Genomic DNA, 20726 nt, shown 5'->3' with positions numbered 1-20726 from the left:
GAAGCCCTGCATAAGTGAGCAGATTCATCCTAGACCAGCCAGCCTCAGTTCAGCCAGCCCGACCAGGGTAATCACCCACGAAGTCCACAGAATTGTGAGAAACGTTAAATATTTACTGTTTTAAGCCACCAAGTTTGGGGTGATTTAATGAACAGCAAAATAACCATAAAGATTCTTGCACAATCTTCTATGTTTGCTCTTTCCCCATCTGCAGAGAAAAAACTCTGAAGACCTGCAAGAGGCAAGAGCTAAAACATGGAAGAAGCTGAGACCCTGAGTGACTGTGTGGAGCAGAAGTGAGTGAGTGACTTTTCTTTATGGGAAGGTTTTTAAATACAAATTCAATTCTTTTCATGTATAGGACTATTCATATTTCTATTTCTTCATGAATTCAATTTTCTACTTACTGTTTGCCTTGTTAGGTTTTGGACTTTCTTAGGACTTGTTACCTCTTTCTTCTCCCTTTCGGAATGAGAATGTCTGCCCTATGCCTGCCCCGCGATTGTATTTGGGAGCACATAACCTGCTTATTTTCATAGGCTCACATGTGCTTCAAGATGAATCCTACTGAGTCTCACCACATCTGATTTAGAGGATATGTAGATGAGACTTTGGACTTAAGACTTTTGAGTTAAGGCTGGAATTATTTAAGACTTTTGGGGTTGCTGGGATGAAATGAATGCATTTTGCCTGTGAGAAAGACATGAATTTTGGGAGGCCTGGATTTAGTATAGATCCCTTAAGGGCTCTGTCCCACAAGACTGTCCCCATTTCAGATGTCAGTCACAAGTCGGAGCCTCCCAAACTTCTGACCAACCAGCAATCAATCAGGGGTGACCACAACCCCTTCCTTGGCTTAGATAATTTGCTAAAAATAGTTCACAAAACTCACAAAAAGGAAACATTTGTCTGTATTTACCAGTTTATTATAAAAGATACAAGTCAGGAACGACCAGATGGAAGAAGTGCAGAAGGCAGGTGCCCGGGAGCAGCGCAGAGCTCCCGCACCCTTTATGGGTGCACCACCATCCCAGCGCCTCCATGTGTTCACCAACTGAGAAGATCTCCAAATCCCGTCTTTCAGGTATTCTTATGGAAGCTTCACCACACAGGCATGAACAACTATTAACTCAATCTCCAGTCCCTCTCTTCTCCCCAAAGGACGGGGATTGAAGATAAAAGTTCAAATCTTCTCATCATGGCTCAGTCTTTCTGGTGACCATCCCCAGTCCTAAAGCTATCCAGGAGCCCACCAAGAGTCACCTCATTAGAACAAAAGAGGCTCCTATCACCCAGGCAAATCGAAGGGACTTAGAAACTGCGTGTCAGGAGCTGGCATCAAAGTCCAAATGCTAGGATAGGAGAGGCTCCTAGCACCCTTACTATTCAGGAAATCATAGAAGTCTTAGTAGGTCTGCGTCAGGAGCCGGGGATGAAGACCACATGTATATTTCTTGCGATGTCCAAAATCAGAGAATACCTCCAGGCAGGGAACCCACAGATCGCTGTTCTTAGCAAATGCTGTAGCAGTTTCACGAGTAAACTTTGCAAATTTTGCCTTGTCTCTGATCATTTTCCAATGGCCTGAAATGACTGTCTTTAATAATTTTGTCCATTTTTTACTTACTTTCTGCCAAGGGAAATCTCTTGACTTCCTCATACTACCAATACCAGTAGACACCCCAGGTTTTACTCCATCTAGACCAGAAAGCCACTAAAAGGAGTCCAGCTGCAAAGTACCAGGAACCAGCCTTCTATTCCTGCAGGCTCACCGTGCCTGCTGTGGGGGCACCCGTTGGTAGGAGAGTTCCAGTTAGGAGGCTTTCAGCAGCAGGTCCCAGGAAGCAATGAAAGAGATGTGTTGTCAAGGAAGTGAAAAGTCCTGTGCAGTTTGGGCCAGATATTCATGGCATTCTTCAGAACAGCAGCTCTGGGGGTGCCACTGGGTCCGTCGCACCATGCTGTCCTGGTCCTCAAGCCCTCGTGGTAGTGAGAGGTCTGTCAGTAGCTTCCAGACTCCAGGCTTCCTCACTTACATCCAAGGAGAGGGAACTTCTCTTTCCTCAGCCATTGAACAAAAGCCTTGGGCTTCCCTCTGCTTGGACCGATAGGCTCACTCCTGAATTCATCACTGCGGCCCAAGGAATTCAATGTGCACACTGGCTTTCACTGCTGAGGATTGAGACCACTCAAACCCCGTAACTAGGAAGGTCTGAGTCCTGTTGGGAGGTGGGCGCGGCTGCATGGAGGCTGAGGAGGTGGCCCGGGAGGCCTGCTCCAGGGCACAAGAGTGACGGAGCCCCGATCTCACTCTTCTTTACTAAATGCAGCAGAGGGCTCAGGCTAACCTGATGAAATTCCAAGCACTGGGTGGCTGAAACAACGGATAATTATTTTCTCATAATTCTGGAGGCTGGAATTCTAGAATCAAGGTGCCAGCAGGGCTGGTTTATGGTGAGGCCTCTCTTCTCACTGTGGCCTCACATAGCGTTTTCTCTAGGTGCCTGCAGAGAAAGAGCTCCAGTGTCTCTTCTTCTTCTTCTAAGGGTATCACTCCTGTTGGATTAGGGCCCCACCCACTCTTATGACCTCATGTAACCTTAGTTACCTCTTTACAGGCCTTTCTTTCAAACACAATCACAGTAGGTGCGGTGTGGGACATAATGCAACCCATAATACCAGAAAAGGGGCAAAGCTTTGCACCACCGCCTGCCCTCCTCAGTTCTAGCCAGCAGAGCTGCAGAAAGATCTGTGACGAGACTGAGCCCAAAGGTTCTGCAGTGGCCCTGGCAGGAAAGGAGAGAAAGGAGAGTCACAGACCCCAGCAGTTCTATTTCACATCCCACTCAGCTGAGATGGAAGACTTGCAAAAATAAATGTCTCACTGGCAATGAAAGGATCAGGAGAGCGGTTGTGTGCTATGACGCAAATGCAGTGGCCACATCCCAAGAACTGTGCTTTTAAGCTCCAAAGCAACCAAAGTCAAGGAAAAATGGCCATTGAAAATGAAAAACAAAACCACGTGTAAAAAATAGCCAGACCCGGTGCACCGCCTTACTCCTATAACCCCAGTGCAGAGGCAGGAGGGTCACATACGGCTGGGGTTTCCAGACCATCCCGAGTAACATAGTAAGACCCTCTCTCTACAAAACATATTTAAAACTTAACCACGTGTGGTGATGTGTGCCTGTAGTTCCAGCTACTTGAGAAGCTGAGGCAGGAGGATTGCTTGAGCTCGGGAGGTCGAGACTACAGTGAGCCATGATTGTGCCACTGCACTCCAGCCTGGGTGACAGAGGGAGCACCTGTCTATAAAAAACAAAAAGTAAAGAATAAAGAATGACCCAGTACTGAGCCCAAGGAAGAGGAAGTTATAAATATGATTAGATTTTTTTCCCTCCTACAACGCAGTGATGTGTTAGCCCCAAGGACTGCTCTCCACACCACAGAAGCATGGATCCCAAATAGCCCCCACCCCCTCTCTTGGCACCTTCCTCCCCATTCTCCCCAAGTGCTGAATGAAGGATTCATCCTTCCCTGACTGCAGAAATCTCTCCACACCTCCTTATCCAGGCCTGCCCTTGAGGACAATGGTTCTTCCTCTCAACACATCTCCATCCTGCTGTCTACACAGCTCCCGGCCTCCCAGAGGCCCCAGGGAACAGAACTGTCACCCTGAGAGATGTCCATCAACAGGAGCCACTGTGGCTGGAGACCTCCAAGCCAAGTAGTGCAGATTCTCACTATTCCTAGTAGTGACCGTGTAGAAGTCACCATGAACACTGAATTAGGAAACCCTGAACCTCTGCTCCACAAGGGAATATGTGCATTTATTCAGCAACACATATCTCACAGAGTCAAAATTAAATCCTAAAGACAACTCACCCAAGTGGATTCTACTTTCTTTATTTTACAAAAGGAAAAAAAATGAGGTTCAGAAGAATTAAGTGACTCAGCAGAAGCTGTCCCACTAACAAGTGCCAGAGTTAGGATTTAACCCTGCCCAACCCTGTCCACCCACAGGCCTTCTATGTATAAGGCTGAAACAAAGGGGCAGAGTATGGCCCACTTCAATCTCAGGTGGGAACATGCATATTGGGGGTCTCAGAATTTTCACTGTTCTGTGTGTGTCTACTCAAATGACCACAAATTGTCTCACAGTATTGATTTGGAGGTTACAAATAAATTTTAGCAAATAGGCAATTTTGCAAATATGGAAGGTGCAACTGTACTTTTCCACCACCATGTCATGATCTGGTCAAAAATCAGCCTTGTCAGGATGGACAATCTGTAAGGGCAGCTGCCCCAATTTTGCTCATTCAAAGCTAGGACCTGGGTATCAGACCCAGACATCTATCCGGTTGGTTCCTCACTGCTATAGCTTGAATGTCTGTCCCCTTTAAAACTCTTGTTGAAACTTAACCCCAGTGTAATGGTATTAGGAGGTGGGGGCCTTCAGAGGTGACTGCCCTCATCAATGGATTCATCATTTATGGATCGATGGATTAGTGGGTTATCATGGGAGTGGACAGGTGGCTGTATAAAAAGAGGAACAGACCTGAGCAAACACTCTGAGCTCCCTTTTCATGTGATAACCTGAGCTGCCTTGGGACTCTGCAGAGTCCCCACCAGCAAGAAGGCTCTCACAGATGCAGCCCCTCAACCCTGGACTTCCCAGCCTCCAGAACTGTAAGAAATAAACTGCTTCTATAAATTACCCAATCTTAGATATTCTGTTATAGCAACAGAAGATTGACTGCGACACTCACTGACCACAAAATATAAGGACAGAAACTGTCTCTCTTGCCCATCACTGCCTCCTGAGCAATTGGACATAAGTACATGTCCAAGAGTGGACTGAGGAAAATGAAGGATCCAAGTCTTTAACTTGGAACTTTTATCGTTGTTATACAGATTATCAGAAGATTTGATGAGCATACCTGACCGCTCATTTTGAACTGAGATCCAAGACAGACACATCCAAGAATGAAACAGAGTAGATCTCCTTTTCATAATTCATTCTTTTGAAGTTTGTATGAGTCCATTCTCACACTGCTATAAAGAATTACCTAAGACAGGTTAATCTGTGAAGAAAAGAGGTTTAATTGACTCATAGTTCCACAGACTGTACAGGAAGGATGGCTGGGAGGCCTCAAGAAACTTACAATCATGGCGGCAGGAGAAGGGGAAGAAAGCATGTCTTACCGTGGTGAAGCAGTGGGGAGAGAGAGAGAGAAAATGCTGCACACTTTCAAACAACCAGATCTCAGGAGAATGCACTTACTATCATGAGAGCAGCAAGAGGGAAGTCCACCCCATGATCCAATCACCTCCCCCCGGGTCCCTCCTTCAACACCTAGAGATTACAATTTGACATGAGGTTTGGGTGTGGCCACAGAGCCAAAGCATATCAGAGTCTTTTCCCCTGAATTATATAAGTAATCCACTCTCAATATTGAAAACTTTTTTAAAAAGTAAAAGCAAAAAACTACAAAAGCTTTTTTTAACTTCTGACTTTTTATAACTTCTTCCTCCTGTTTAATGAGTTTCCTATCACCTAAAACAACGACTAAAATTTAAGCAAACATTCTTTCAATGCTTTTTTTTTTTTTTTTTTTTTTTTCCACAGCATTTGCAGTGGTGACTGAGGCCTGTTTTCCTCATAAACCCCTGATCCCCATGCCTCCCTCTGGCATTCCCTGACCCATGCCACGGAAACAGATGACACCCCAAAGTCTGGAGAACAGGAGTTAAACGCTGGCCACTTAGAGTCCCAAAATGTGAGGTCTTGGTCTACACAGAAAGATGAGAAATACAGGATCAGTCTGAACCAGTTCTTCCTGTCCCCAGAGATGGGATTAAAGGGCATCTGGACAAAGAATGGGGAGACAAAGAACACAGATGTGTTGTTGGGGTCCCTGAGTGCACCCCACTTTGGAAGCCAAGACTAGGCAGAGGGTGAGATCATAGAATCCCATGATCAGAGGACAGGGCCCTGCAAAGTGTCTGACCCCAGAATTTGCAACAGACATGCTTATAAGTGAACTATACAAGAAACAGCATGGCTCCCTGCAATGGTAGCAGAAGAAATAACTTCCTGTGGTGTCAGGAAGCTGAGCCTGAAATGGTCCTCACTGACCCTGGAGACCTCAGCAAGCCAAGCACACCTGAATGCATCCCTATGTGGTGGAAATAGCCCAAAGAGCCCCCTGAGGCCAGCACTTGGAGAACATGGATCGGTCACCACAGTGGCACCGTCACAAGGCTGTGGCCGCAGACACCAGCACAAAAGGTTGAAAACGAGCCCTCCCACTGTGGCTTCCTCAAGGCCCTAGGTCAGTCCCTGACGTAGGAACACACCCAGGGAAAGGGGCCATTTCTGAATTGGCAGAATCTATTCCTGTCATGGCGCAACATGAGCCCAGAAGAGAAGCTAAAATACAGAAAAATCAAGCACATGTATAGGCCCTTGGGTCTAGGAGCTGAGATTTGCACCCACTACTCACACATTCAGATATATGACCTTTCTCCTTCTCAAAGATGGTGCCCTCCTTAGACACAGTGTGTTCTGATAGTTCCAATTCCTACTTGCTGATAAATTCCTAAAAATCCCAAAGTGCTGGGGCTAAAATTCTGCTTCTGAACTGTGGGAATCCCCTAGCCTTGTTTTCTTCTCTCCTGTTCTCCCATGTGTCGGCATCTTGCTTAAGGCCCTTCCTCCCAACTGTAGAGAGCCCCTACCTTTGCTTGCGGGCACATGCAAGACAAAGTCTTCCAAGGATGAGGGGTTTTTTTGTTTTTGTTTTTAGACTTGAGGTCTTGCTGTCTCCCAGGCTGGAGTGCAGTAGCGTGGTCATAGCTCACTGCTTCAAATTCCTGGGCTCAAGTCACTCTCCTGCCTCAGTCTCCCAAGTAGCTAGGACTATAGGCACATACCACCACACCCAGCTAATTTTTTTATTTTTAAAGAAAATTTTAGGTGGCTCACACCTGTAATTCCAGCACTTTGGGAGGCCAAAGTGGGTGATCACTTGAGTTCATGAGTTTGAGACCAGCCTGGCCAACATGCCAAAACCCCATCTCTACTAAAAATTAGGTGGGTGTGGTGACACATGCCTGTAATCCCAGCGACTCAGGAGGCTGAGGCAGAAGAATTGCTTGAATCCAGGAGGTAGAGGTTGCGGTGAGCCGAGACTGCACCACTGCACTCCAGCCTGGGTGACAGAGCGAGACTCTACCTCAAAAAATAAATAAAATTCTCTGATGGGGCTAAGCTGAGAAAAGGTGATTGGCTATTTAGGAGGGTCTGGCAGAAGGACAAAAGATAGGACAGCAGCTTCAAGGACTAGCAGGGTGGAAAGAAGGCTGGGGGTTTCTAGAACAGGAAAGAAGAAAGAGCATGTTGGCTGATGAAGGACAGAGTCCCATGGAGAGAAACAGAATGAAGATTCAGTCAAAAATCTAAACAGGTCATGAATTAAAAAGCAGAAATGCTTTTGGGGTTATAAACAACATCTACAATTGCTGAAGTAATAAGGATTTTATATCTCAAAAGTCCAACTATTTCTGCGAAGTTGCAGTAGTAATTGCACATTTTAATCCTTTAAATCTCACTGTGGCTATGAGCATTCAGATGCAAATGACTGCATTTCCTTTGGAATAAGTACCCTTTGAGCTATTTTGGTATCAGTCACGTTTCATATGGGTTTCACAATGTATGGACATAAATATATGAACTATCTCCCAGTTCCTATTAAGAGATTGAACAGATGGCCAAGTTATTAATATGTGGCTTAAACCCAGCACTCAGACGTCTGAGAACACGCGCTGGATTCCTGAGGCGTCACAGCAATGCTCAGCAGGCTGGCAGCCACATGGCAGCCCAAGAAGCAGGTTGCTTGTTACAAACATCAAAAAGCCCCACATCTGACCCAATGGAGACACTCTCGTTCACAGTACTTGCAAGGCAAGACCAATGTGTGAGAGCTCAGAGTCCCAACAGTGGCCTCTGGCCTGTCACAAGGCCCTGGAGGTGCCCAAGCCCAGCCTGGCCTATGGACCCCACCGCAGGCCAGCTCAGCTCAGTAACCAGAGCTTGAGCCTAACAGACAGGGTGGGCCGTGCCATCTGCACCTCCTAGGGCCCCTGCCAAGCCCAGTATCTCCTGAAGTTGGAGGCATTCTGGGGCCAAAGAAAGAAGCCCAACCTCTTCTGGGTTAAACCAAGAAACCAACCAGAACCGCCAGGCCTACTGGAAGGCAGGGGTTTTTCTTGGCTGGGTGGGCTGGCACTAAGTGTTTGCCATTGGGATTATCAGCCAGCCTTAGCAGGTGGAGCCATCTGGAGTGTAAGGTGAGGCAGCAGGTGGACACCGCGTGCCCTGGGATGGCGCCTTGGCCCTCAGCAGCCTCAGTTAGAGAAACTGACACTCCCAGAAGACAGGCTTCCAAGTATCATTTTGCTGTCTAAAGCACAGTTCTACAGCCAGTTCTCCAACTTTTGGTGTATCTTACCCTTAGCAAAACAACTGCCAAACTCCTTAGTCTTGACATGCTCTGAGCCACAACCCAAAAGATCTTAATTTCCTTTCCAGTACGACCTGAGCGTAGAACTTAAAGCCTTGCTCTACGAAGCCTCCTGCCCACAGTTTTGAAATTCACACAGCAGGAAACAGGTTCTGGACGAAGACTTCTGAATTCAGGTAAGGAGGGTCCAGAGAGCAAGGTACGAAGTTCACAGACTCTCTGATCAGAACACAACCACAGGGCTTGGAGAGATCACAACTCAACAACCTCATCTAACGCCAGGCTGGTTGGCCGGGTGCAAACTGGGCTGGCCGACGTCTGGCCCTCTGTACTAAACCCATCCACAGTGACTTGAGATGCAGCGATTCATGATGCCAGTATCTGCTGAGGCAGGGAATCAGGTTCTTTTGGGCCATTTCCTGCCCTGCAAGGTTGCTTCCTCCAGGAGCCCTAGGGTTTCTGTTCTTTCTGGGTGATTCTAGCTGTGAGGGTCCCAGAACCATGGCATCCCCTGTGCCATCAGGGCCGGGGGGGCTCCATGTGCCCACAGGTGGTCTTCTATGCCAACGTCTGCTGCCATGATTCCTAGAGGGTCCGACTGGCCTCAGGCAAGGTCAAATGAACCAGCCGGCCCTGCAAACTCTGAACACAGTGCTGAGTCTGAATCCACTTCTTTCTTAACGTCCATGAGACTTGGTGTCCTCATTTGAACAGGCCTCGCCTCTGGGCCTGTTTCAAGATGATATTGAATGATGGTGGAATGCACCATCACAATATGCCACTTTGGCACAAGGAGTATTCTGACCCAAAGGAACTTAGAAAAACCGCAAGTCTAAGAAGGGCACTCTGACCTCAACCCCTCCTACTTACCACTTCTTTTTCCCTAGAGGAAATAAAACTCCCATGTGAAAGGTACCCTCCCGTTAACAAGAGGAAAGGATCAGTCTTATCACCAGAGATGGGGAGTCAAAGGCCCAGAGAATTCTGTACAAATAGACTTTGTGAAATAACTCTTACCTTTAGTTTCCCCACATATCTTAGTTACTTCTCACAACTGCCTCTCTTTGTTCAACCCAGTAACTAAGTACTTGGGTCTTGCCACTTCTTTGGGTCTTCATTTTCCTCTGGGGACTCCCATGTACGTGTAAAAATCTGTGTGCTTTTCTCATGTTAATCCTTCTCGTGCCAATCTGATTTCAAGGCCCAGCCAGGGACCCTAAGAAGTAAAGTTTTGCTTCCCCGACAATATGAAATGGCAAATCTAAAACCGTCTAGACACAATGTCTAGTGCACTGCAGGGAATTAAAGAGCATCAGTATCCTTCTCTTCTGGTTAATCACAGTAGCTCCTTTTTAGGATGGTGGCATCCACCATGGCGATGAAGATGAAGGAGAAGTTTTGTTTCTATTGTTTACCCTTTTACCAAATAAGTAAAACTGATATTTCTGGCTTTTAAAATTATCATTTCCTACAAGTAACTACACTGAATTGGCTTCACTGAAAACCTTTCATGTGCACTCTCTCTTATAGATTTGTTATAAGGAAACCAAAGACAACACAAATAAATCTGCCGAAAACCCTGGAATACTTTTACTGTGTTAACAGTAATCAAAATGATTGCACTTTTATCTCCCCTCCTTTCCTTTTCTAAGGTGTTAATGAGGAGTGACAATGCCCTGGAATTTCACTAAAGATAAAATATAGTTTACAGATTCTGCTGGGACGAGCCTTCTACTTGGGGTTAATGGAGTGTATGTGGCAGCACCAGATTGTTCTTGAGTTAAAGAGGTCACTGAATAGGGGCTGGTGATATTTTTATGTTCAATTAATTATTTAATGTGATAGGAGTGGACCACAAATTGGATAACCAGTACTGAGGTATTCTAAAGTCAGATTATTAAATCAAGAAGCTATCCAGAATTAGATGGCATGGCATGCAAATTGAGCTCCTTCTGCCACCAAAGGCTCTCAACCCAGTGTCATCTAAGCTTTTCTTGAAGCTTGATTTATCAAGTGTGTTTAGCATTGGATTGGACTCATTTCTCCACCCCAAACCCAGAATTCCAGGCTGTCATCAGTGCCCTCCTTCTCTTTCTCCTTTCATCTTTCTCTACATCCTCCTTCTCTCTGACCCTCTCCCATCCCAAATTAAGACTGCAAGACTTGGCCAAGCCTGGTGGCTCATACCTTGTAATCACAGCACTTTGGGAGGCCGAAGTGAGAAGATCACCTGATGCCAGGAGTTTGAGACCAGCCTGGGCAGCATCATGAGACCCCATCAGCATGGTGGTATACCTGAAGTGCTAGCTACTCAGGAGGCGAAGGCAGGAGGATCACTGGAATCCAAGAGTTCAAGGCTGCAATGTGCTACAATGGTGCCATGGCACTGCAGCCTTGGCAACAGAAACTCTGTCTTTAATAATTAATAAAAATAAAAATTAAAAGACTGCAAGACGAACACAATTCAGACAAGTCTCTGCTGGCAAAATGAGAGAGAAATTGGAACATTTGTCTCAATCCATTTTGTGCTTCTGTAACAGAATACCTGAGACCAGGTAATTTATCACCAGTGGAATTCTGCATAAATTTCCTGGCTCATATTACAGAACTAAGTTGAAATGTACTAAAATCCCACTGTTAACATTTTCATAATAAACAGAAAAATTCACAAGCCAAAAAACAAAAACAGGGAGGGCCAGGTGCAGCGATTCACGCCTGTAATCCCAGCACTTCGGAAGGCTGAGGTAGGTGGATTACTTAAGACCAGCCTGGGCAACATAGTGAAACCCTGTGTCTATGAAAAATACAAAAATTAGCTGGGTGTGGCAGCCTGCACCTGTGGTCCCAGCTACCTGGGGGTCCGAGGTGGCCTCCCAGATCGCTTGAGCCTGGGTGGTCGAGGCTGCAGTGAGCCCATGTTTGCCCAACTGTACTCCAGCCTGAGTAAAAGACCAAGACCCTGTCTCAAAAAACAAACAACAACAAAAAAAAAAAAAAGAGAGAGAGAGAGAGAGCTGACATTGCTAAATATCATCTCAGCACCAACAGTGGAACAGAAAAGGAGTTAAACGCCTTAGGTGGACAGGCTGGCACAGTGGCGCATGCCTGTAATCCCAGCACTTGGGAAAGCTGACGCGGGACGATCACTTGAGCTCAGGAATTCGAGACTAGCCTGGGAAACAGAGTGAGATTCCACCTCATTTTTTAAAAAATAAAAAACAAAGGAGTGGATGATAGTGTATAAAAAACAAAAATTCACAAACTATTTAAAACCTGGCTTCACTGCCTGTTCAGAAACTACACAGATGGATGTGGGTGGTGGTGAACAAAAGAAAGGTGGTGAACACAGAACCCGTAGGTGAATCTGTGTTGTTCTAGCTGTTCCCCAAACCACTCATCTCTAAGGAGAACCTGACACTGATTAGCCAATGAGCCAGGCCAATGCTGGCAGCAGATCCAGTGATGGTAACTTGCCTATCAGCAGATCCTTCCACTGGGTTCACAGTTTTCATCTATGCTCCAGACATCTGATAGATCTCACTGGTGGTGCCTTGATGCCAGATTATGCAGCCGACGGTATCATTTGGAATGGTGAGTTTATGAGAAGTGGTCTGAGCAGTGCATCCAAACCTGCACCCACGCATTGTGGGAAAACTAGATGGTTGCACTGTCAACTGATGCAGCCCGGTCAACTCTGGAAGTGGTGCCTCCAGGTCACAGTTAAGGTATATGAACAAAGTAGTATGGTGAAAGCTCACACCATCGCCGCCTGTGCTGTACCTGTCCTGATCACCTGCAAAGATGACAGAATTAGACAGCTTGGGCCAACATGGGATGGCCATACACCTGGGGGAGACTTCAACATGACGACACAGACCTGACACACTCAATGATGGACTGCGGAATGCCAGCGATAGTGATGGCTCGCTCAGCAGCAGTGGGGAGCATATCCCCTGCCTCTGGACCTGAGCCGTGTACTTTCTCATACTGGAACCACTTTTTCCAGTGCCACACTAACTAGCAGGGACCACCAGCCTCAGGGTGACTGGGGTTGGGGGCCTACTGGCAGCTGTGCTATTGGTCACGGAGCTACTGCTATCCTCTTCCAATCTGGCTTTGAAGACGGCACTAGTGAGTCCAGGAAAGGTGATAATTCTCTCAAGACAACTCCCTTCATGAATCAGTGGTGCTGACACATGCACCCTCTCCTCATGAATCTTCACTGATGCTCCTTTCTGATGATGCTGCCAACTTCCTTTCCATGCATAAGTAGCCACGTGGTAAAAGTGACATTTAATCCAACTTCAATCACACTGGTGTCCATATCAAGCAGTGCCATGGGGAGCTGGACTTGGAATCATCAAGTCTTTGTAATAACTTAGCTAAAACATAAATGCACTGTACAGCTGTATAGAAGTATTTTTTCTTTATATTCTATAAGCTTTCTATTCAAAAGTTTTGTTTTTTGCTTTTTATTTTTGTTAAAAACTAAGCTACAGCACACACATTAGCCTAGGCCTACACAGGGTCAGAATCACCAATATCATTGTCTTCCGTCTCCACATCTTGTCCCACTGGAGGGTCTTCAGGGACAGTAACATGCAAGGAGCTGTCATCTCCTGCGATGACAATGCCTGCTTCTGGATACCTCCAGGAGGGCCTGCCTGAGGCTGTTTTACAGTTTGCTTTTTGTTATAAGGAATACACTCTAAAATAGCAATAAACAGGATGTACATAAACCAGTAGCATAGTCATTTAAGTATTATGTACTGTTCATAATTTTATGTGCTGGACCTTTAACTGGCAGCGCAGTAGGCGTGTTTTTACCAGCAACACCAAACACGAGTAACACGTGAGCTCCGAGCTGAGGATGGCTACCATAGATAGCCTAGGCGATTGCAATTTTTCAGTTCCTATGATCTGAGACCCCTGTCTACAGGTAGTGCGTGACTGTACATATCCTACTGGTTCTCTCTGGACAGCTCTAATACACTGGACACATACTGCATTATCTATGTCATCTGATACTTCTCCATTTCTGTCCTGCATCTTAGGGCACCATCTCAAGTTAGTCCTCTGCATAATGGCTTTGTATTATATACATACAACTTACATCACATACTATTTGTTATTTTATATAATATTGATTTTAATTTTAAAGTTCAAGTTTTGCTCCCGTTAAAAGCTTTTCTATGAAATTTTTAAATTTTCCTTTCCTAGCTTCTTCATCTTATACATCTCATTATTTACTTTTGGAAAAAGCGGGGGTTAATGACTTAAAAAATAGCTGTTTCTTACAGTCATGTTTTTCAACAGAACGCTCTTCTGCATTTTAATGCTGTTTCTATCCTTCGTATTGCTAGTCTTCTTCAGGTACTCCCCTTTGAATGGGAAACCTACCCAGGCCTGATGTCTGCCCAGGCTAGACTCAATTTCCTGGGCTCAAGCGATCCTCCTGCCCACTACATCCCAGGTAGCTGGGACTCGGGCATGCACCACTGTGCCTGGCTTGGTATTTGGCCCTAAATGGCTCTGCTGCACTCATGGCCAACCTCCTGCACCTACCGCCTGCTTCTTATCACAAGAAGAGGTTTACTTCCAGTCTGAAGCAATTGTGATTCTTTTCTTACCAAAATTATGAAAAACTACAATGCCCAGAGTTACCTGCTTCCAGGGTTCTCCCAGGATTACTGCTGATGAAAAACTTGTCCTCCAACTACTTCCACTCCTAGCCATTTGACACTGCTGAGCTCCATGGTTTGCAAGTTAGCAAAAGGAGGTACAAGAAGGAATGAAGATGAGAGCTCCGGCTACCCCCAAAGCAGCTCCCACTCCTTCCTTACCATCACAGTCAGCGTCTTTGAGGTGGGGCCCACAAAGGTGTGTCAACACAGAAATACCACCTTACAGTTCTTCAAAAGCATTCTTATATCATTCTTCTCTCAATTCCACAAAGCAAGCAAAGAGAATCTCCTGGACCCCACAATTCAGCAAAGCAAGCAGATGAAAACCTGGACCCCAAGGGAAGTAGAGGGAAGTTTAATGCATTAAATTTAACGTATTAAAATTTCATAATCACCCAGGGAGTATTGTCACTAGTATTATCTGTAAGTTAACAGCTGAGAAAACTGGTGCCAGGAAGCTTCAAGACATCTGTGCAAAGTCACCTGACCTGGAAGGGCTGGTCTGGGATTGAACAGAGTCCACTTTTCCAAGATCACTCTTCCTTACCACACTGACCCTCAGCACAAGAAGAGGCTCTAGCTCTAGCTGGGACCAGATTCCAGGTCATATGATGTCACCTCAGGGCTCTGCAAACACATTTCTGAATGAATACAAATTTTGCAACAAGGGAAATGCTCAGCTTTCTGCCTTCAGGATATAGTTATCGACACACCATGCACAAGACTTCCAAAACTTGATTATGTAAAGGAAACCTATGCTCCTTCAAATCATTACCAAAAACAGTAAATAAACTGGACCTAGAAAATATAAATGGGTAAGTACTCTAAATCTAAAAATGATTCAATAACTTAAAAGGTGAAAAAGAAAGAAGAAGAGGTAAAAAGCATTTCTTAACTCCACCATTTTAAAATTTATTTTCATGAATGCAGTTCAGTTTGTGGTCCTGTGAAGTGTATGGCTATTTTGGGTTCACAATTCCATTCACACTCCTACTGATAACAGTATCGTAAGAGAACTGCTGATACTCAGTAGTACTAGCCTTGAAAGAGAGCCCTGGGAAAGTCTGGGTGAAGAGGCTGTCAGATATTACTAAAAAGTGAGGACATACACATTTCTATTTCATTTTTAGTAAATATATAATTTTGTTACCTTGTCATCAATTTTTATCCAAAAGACAAAAAAACTGCAGAAATCCTAAAATATCTAGAAACTTTCCACATATTAAGAATCACCAATAGGTCATTGAATAGTTAGACCTACTTAACCATACCTTGCCACGTGAATACAATCTGTTGATATCTGTAACTTTGAAAAATTTAACTAAAGTTGTGTACATTGGCTCACACCTGTAATCCCAGCACTTGAGGAGGCCAAGGTGGGGGGATCACTTGCACCCAGGAGGACAAGGATACAGTAAACCATGATAGCACCGCTGTACTTCAGCCTGGGCAACAGAGCAAGACCCAGCCTTGAAAAATAAATAAATATATAAAATCAAAATTTAACTACATTACTTTAACATATTCAAATAAAACAATACTCCCACCTACTGGATAAAAGGAAAATGTCTGGCTTATTTCAGTTGTGAATACCAGCACCATAAAGAAAGAATTAACACTACAATTAATTTTTTACAATTTTATTCCGTTTCATCATTCTCAAAATATATCCCCCAAAAGTAATCTACAAAAGAGTGCCTGCTGCTCCCCTTAAAGGAAGGGACATGTAATCTACATAACAAAACAATGTTTAAGATCATGTGTAAATGTTACTCTGAATCTCATTTGTTGTCATCAATTTCTTTAGTAACTCAGTGCTCTGGGGAATATTCTGGAAGGAGAGAAAAAAGTGAATACAGTGAGACCAGGAATTCAGGCAGAGGCAACACACTCCCCCTGCTGCCCCCCGCCAATCTCCGCACTCTCGAGACTTAAAGAAGACAGCAGCAATGGGACAGGTGTGGCCTTTACTCTCCCGTTCTAAACAAAAAGGCCAGTGGGGAAGTCAGCTCAGCAGGCCCTTCCCCACAGTCACCAATGATCTGGCCTCCAGTGGTCTCCTGGCCTCCAGAGGAAGTCCACACTCTGACCCGGCCAACCTTCCCCACAAGATGTCCTCCTCCCCTCTCCATCTCCAATACCACATTCCTCACGGCTGTCCTCACACTTCCCTACTCTGCTTACACCGCTTCCCTATACACTCGTCTACCCGCTAAGATCCATCCATCTTTCAAATCCAACTAAACTGCCACACCGGAAGAACTCCAAATAGTTTCACCTTATGGAAAATATCACTTTTGCCGGGCGCAGTGGCTCAAGCCTGTAATCCCAGCACTTTGGGAGGCCGAGGCGGGTGGATCACAAGGTCAAGAGATAGAGACCATCCTGGTCAACATGGTGAAACCCCTTCTCTACTAAAAACACAAAAAATTAGCTGGGCATGGTGGCGAGTGCCTGTAATCCCAGCTACTCAGGAGGCTGAGGCAGGAGAATTGCCTGAACCCAGGAGGCGGAGGGTGCAGTGAGCTGAGATCGTGCCATTGCACTCCAGCCTGGGTAACAAGAGCGAAACTCCGTCTCAAAAAAAAAAAAAAGAAAAAGAAAATATCCCTTTTAAATGGTCAGAAACAATGAACCGACTCAGTCTGATGCATTTCGTCATTAAGAAAACAGCCCCTGCAGAATCACCATCTTACCCTCCTGCTAATCATTATCTCCAAAGCAAAAATGAAAACGCTGAGTTACTTAAATTTCCCCTTGAAAGTATATTCATAAAAGCTGAGCTTCCTTAAGCCCTATAGGACAGATGATTTCTAAGTCTCAGAACAAGTCCAAATGTTCGTGATGCACCTGTGTGCTAAGCACAGTCCCACAGCAGTAAACACAACAGCCCAGCCCCTGCCCATGGGAACTCATCTCTAAGTTAAGTGGAAAGAGCCGACTGGCTAAGCAAAGGAGACAATCAGCGTATTCTCTGAAGGCGACGCTAGACATAAAATAACTCCAGGTGTCAGAAAGATTGCCCGATTCTAGCTAATTTGAAAGACAAGCTTGCAGTATACTAAATAGAGAGTTTCACAGCTGTACTCTTAAACAAATGGTTATTGATGGCTTTATTCAACATGCCAGGTATGCGGTAAACTTGGGATACCAAAATTTAAAAACATGATTTGTTACCACAAGGAGCTGACAATCTAGTAAGAAAATAATTTATGAGACCTGGGAAATGAGCTACTTCCAACAAGTTACCACAAAAGTCTTAACACTAATGGCCACTCCAGAATAAAACCAGGCTGAGGGACAATGTTGTTACAACTTCTCTCGTTTAAAGAAACCGTCCTTAAACTAGGGGCTATGGACTTCCAAAAAAATCTCTTAAAGCAATGAAATCCCTAAACTGAGAACAGGTAAACATTTTTATGTACACATTCCAATTTTCTTAGAAAATGGGCCCAGAGATATAAACTAATGGTTAAAAAAAAAAGAGGTTTATTATGTAATCCTCTCATCTTCACATATCCAGTTCTCTGTAAAATTAGGTAAATATTATAATAATTTGATCCATACTATACTTAAAAATAACCTTCTGAAAAGTTAAATAAAATTATTTTTAAAAAACTTCCAAATTAGTTATAGAAACTTCTTGAACAGTAAAACCATCTGTCCACATAGACATTTGGGATTTAATTGCACCGCATTAATTTATTATACAAGAACACAGCATTCATCAAGTTACAGACCTATACAGAAGAGACGATGACAATCAAATTCAAACTGCCAGACTAGGAAGCTTCACTTTAAGAAGAATGGGTCTCCATGCATTGCTTAGGGTTTAGGATGACACCGTACATTTATGTTTGTTACTAAGCTCATTGTAACAACTCAGCTATTAATTTAAATGAGTTAAAATCTTACCTTAACCAAACCTTTCAAGCTTCTGGTAGAAAGTATAGGCTTAAAAGCTTCCACTGTAATAAGATCTAATTTCATCACATCAGTGTAACACAAGTACAGAATTGCTGGTATTTTCCATACTTGACAGTAACTAAGAACTATGAATAGGCAAGAAAAAAAAAAAAAACCACGTAAGTTTTCTATTACATTATTTTTAAATTAAACAACTTTAAATAATAAAGGCTGTTTTTAAAAGTAGTTATCTCAGCTGCCTTTTTCAATCAAGGTATTCACTGCAATTTTGAAGCAATGATAATGTAGATTTTCTTTCAAAAAGTCAACTTATTTTCCTAATAATCTCTTTTGCAAATATTAACTTTATATTTCCTGTAAATACAGCTAAGATGATTTTAAGTAGCGGATAGATTAAAATTCTACTGACTATAATAAAGTATATGTAAATAACAAATATAAAATCCCTAAGGTCAAATATTTAGCCACTTCTCTTTCTAGTAAACATTGAAAGCAAAATAAAACCCAACCAAACCCTGTTTAATACAGTTCATATAATAAATAACAATTATGTAATATATTATCCACTGATAGGTAAATGGTAGTCTGTCAGATGATGGCAGATGTGACAGTAATTAAAAAATTAAAGCAACTAACAAGATTCAATATTCAAAACTTCTATCTTGATAACTTCTTTTTTTTTTTTTTTTTTTTTTGAGGTGGAGTTTCACTCTTGTTACCCAGGCTGGAGTGCAATGGCGTGATCTCAGCCCACCGAAACCTCCGCCTCCTGGGTTCAGGCAATTCTCCTGCCTCAGCCTCCTGAGTAGCTGGGATTACAGGCACGCGCCACCATGCCCAGCTAATTTTTTGTATTTTTAGTAGAGACGGGGTTTCACCATGTTCACCAGGATGGTCTCGATCTGTTGACCTCTGGATCCACCCACCTCAGCCTCCCAAAGTGCTGGGATTACAGGAATGAGCCACTGAGCCTGGCCCTATCTTGATAATTAAAACATACATTATCAACTTTTCATGCACCAATAATTTATATTTAATTCGGGCTTGCATTCTGAATAACCAAAGACCAAAAAGAAACACAGCAATTCTGAAGCCTAACAGTTAAGAAACCCGAGCTCCTCAAATAAGTGGGTCTGGAAAATTTGAAAACTCAAGCCAGATATGCTGACTGCACTTGTAACTACAGAAACTGAGGATTAACAGCAATATACTGTATCAATCATTGTTAATAAACTACCTCAAAAAGATCTCTAATAGTGAAAGCAGTATCAATAAAGCAATAACAAAATACAAATATTACAAATTTTAATACCACCTGCTGCAGGAAGGTCGTGTACTATATTCGGTTGTTCCAGCAACGGACAACACACAGGGTCTTTGAAATTCTGTGTTTTTAGGGCTTTCAGGAAAGGAGAAGGAAGGCTGCCAGTGGATTCTGAGGTTTTATAATCGGTAACATGTCGACATGTGAGAATAGTTATCTGCATGTTCTTCCTTGGACAAGAGCCAAAAACCTAACATAAAATTGATTTCAAATTAAAAAAGCATATAATTGTGTTACAGAATGGAAACATTCCTCTAGGTATTCACCTAATACCACAGACAATAAAAGCAAGCGGGGGTGGGAATGTGCGCTGGAGAAACAGAACGCACCTGCTGCCTCAACCTAGGTTTGGTCTTGGTTCTGCTTACTAGGTGGGCAACTTTTCCAAGTCACTTTCCTCACTGGTGAACTAAGGTGACACAGTTTGGATGTTTGTCCCCTCCAAATCTCATGTTAAAATGTGATTCCCAATGTTGGAGGCAGAGCCTCGTGGGAAGTGACTGGATATGGGGGCAGATCCCTCATGAATGGCCTAGCACCATCTTGCTGATGATACATGACTTCTCATTTCTCATTCAGTTCATGCTAGAGTTGGCTGTTCACCTTCTTTTCTTGTGCCCATTCTCGCCATATGATGTGCCTGCTTCCCCTTCACCTTCCACCATGATTGGAAGCTTCCTGAGGACTCAGCAGAAGCCAAGTGGATGCCAGCATCATGCTTCCTGTATACCCTGCAGAACTGTGAACCATTTAAACCTCTTTTTTTTTTTTTGAGATGGAGTCTTGCTCTGTCGCCAGACTAGAGTACGGCAGCACTATCTCAGTTCACTGCAATTCACTGCAACCTCCACCTCCCAGATTCAAGTGATTCTCCTGCCTCCACCTCCCGAGTAGCTGGAACTACAGGTGCACACCACCATAACCAGCTAATTTTTTATATTTTAGTAGAGACGGGGTTTCACCATGTTGACCAGGATGGTCTTGATCTCTTGATCTCTTGATCCACCTGCCTCAGCCTCCCAAAGTGCTGGAATTACAGGCATGAGCCACCACGCCCGGCCTAAACCTCTTTTCTTTATAAATTACCCAGCCTCAGGTATTCTTTTATAGCAACACAAGAACAGACGAACCCATAAGGCCAGCACTACCTAGTTAACGGGCCTGCAATGTGGAGTAAATAAAGTCACAGAATGCCAGAGTAGTGACTACGGGCCTGCCGTCCAGAGGAAAAAAGTCATAAGTACACACCTGGCATTCCTTCCCTCA

General features: G+C 44.1%; 1 protein-coding gene and 1 pseudogene across 4 annotated transcripts in view; both read right to left on the bottom strand.

Moving 5' to 3' along the window:
• PSMG1 (proteasome assembly chaperone 1) overlaps positions 1-20726 on the bottom strand; it is a 107660-nt gene that overhangs the window by 78584 nt on the left and 8350 nt on the right. For 3 of the 4 annotated variants that reach the window (XR_012514840.1, XR_012514839.1, XM_074389272.1), the window contains exons 5-6: positions 19452-19650; positions 18125-18261 (exon numbers count right to left, since the gene is read on the bottom strand). Coding sequence is in view for 2 of the 4 variants with exons in the window: in XM_074389272.1 (XP_074245373.1) it covers positions 18125-18261; positions 19452-19650 (336 nt within the window). In the remaining 2 variants the exon portion in view is untranslated. Of the gene's footprint in view, positions 1-15833; positions 16041-18124; positions 18262-19451; positions 19651-20726 lie in introns of those variants that run through there. The other variant, XM_003927603.4, reaches the window with a different exon arrangement.
• On the bottom strand, positions 4941-15751 carry LOC141582016 (poly(rC)-binding protein 2 pseudogene; annotated as a pseudogene).

Source organism: Saimiri boliviensis, chromosome 18 (assembly GCF_048565385.1).
Source record: "Saimiri boliviensis isolate mSaiBol1 chromosome 18, mSaiBol1.pri, whole genome shotgun sequence".
Taxonomy (NCBI): domain Eukaryota; kingdom Metazoa; phylum Chordata; class Mammalia; order Primates; family Cebidae; genus Saimiri; species Saimiri boliviensis.
The sequence above is the reverse complement of the archived record's forward strand: the minus strand, read 5'-3'. Positions and strand labels throughout refer to the sequence as shown.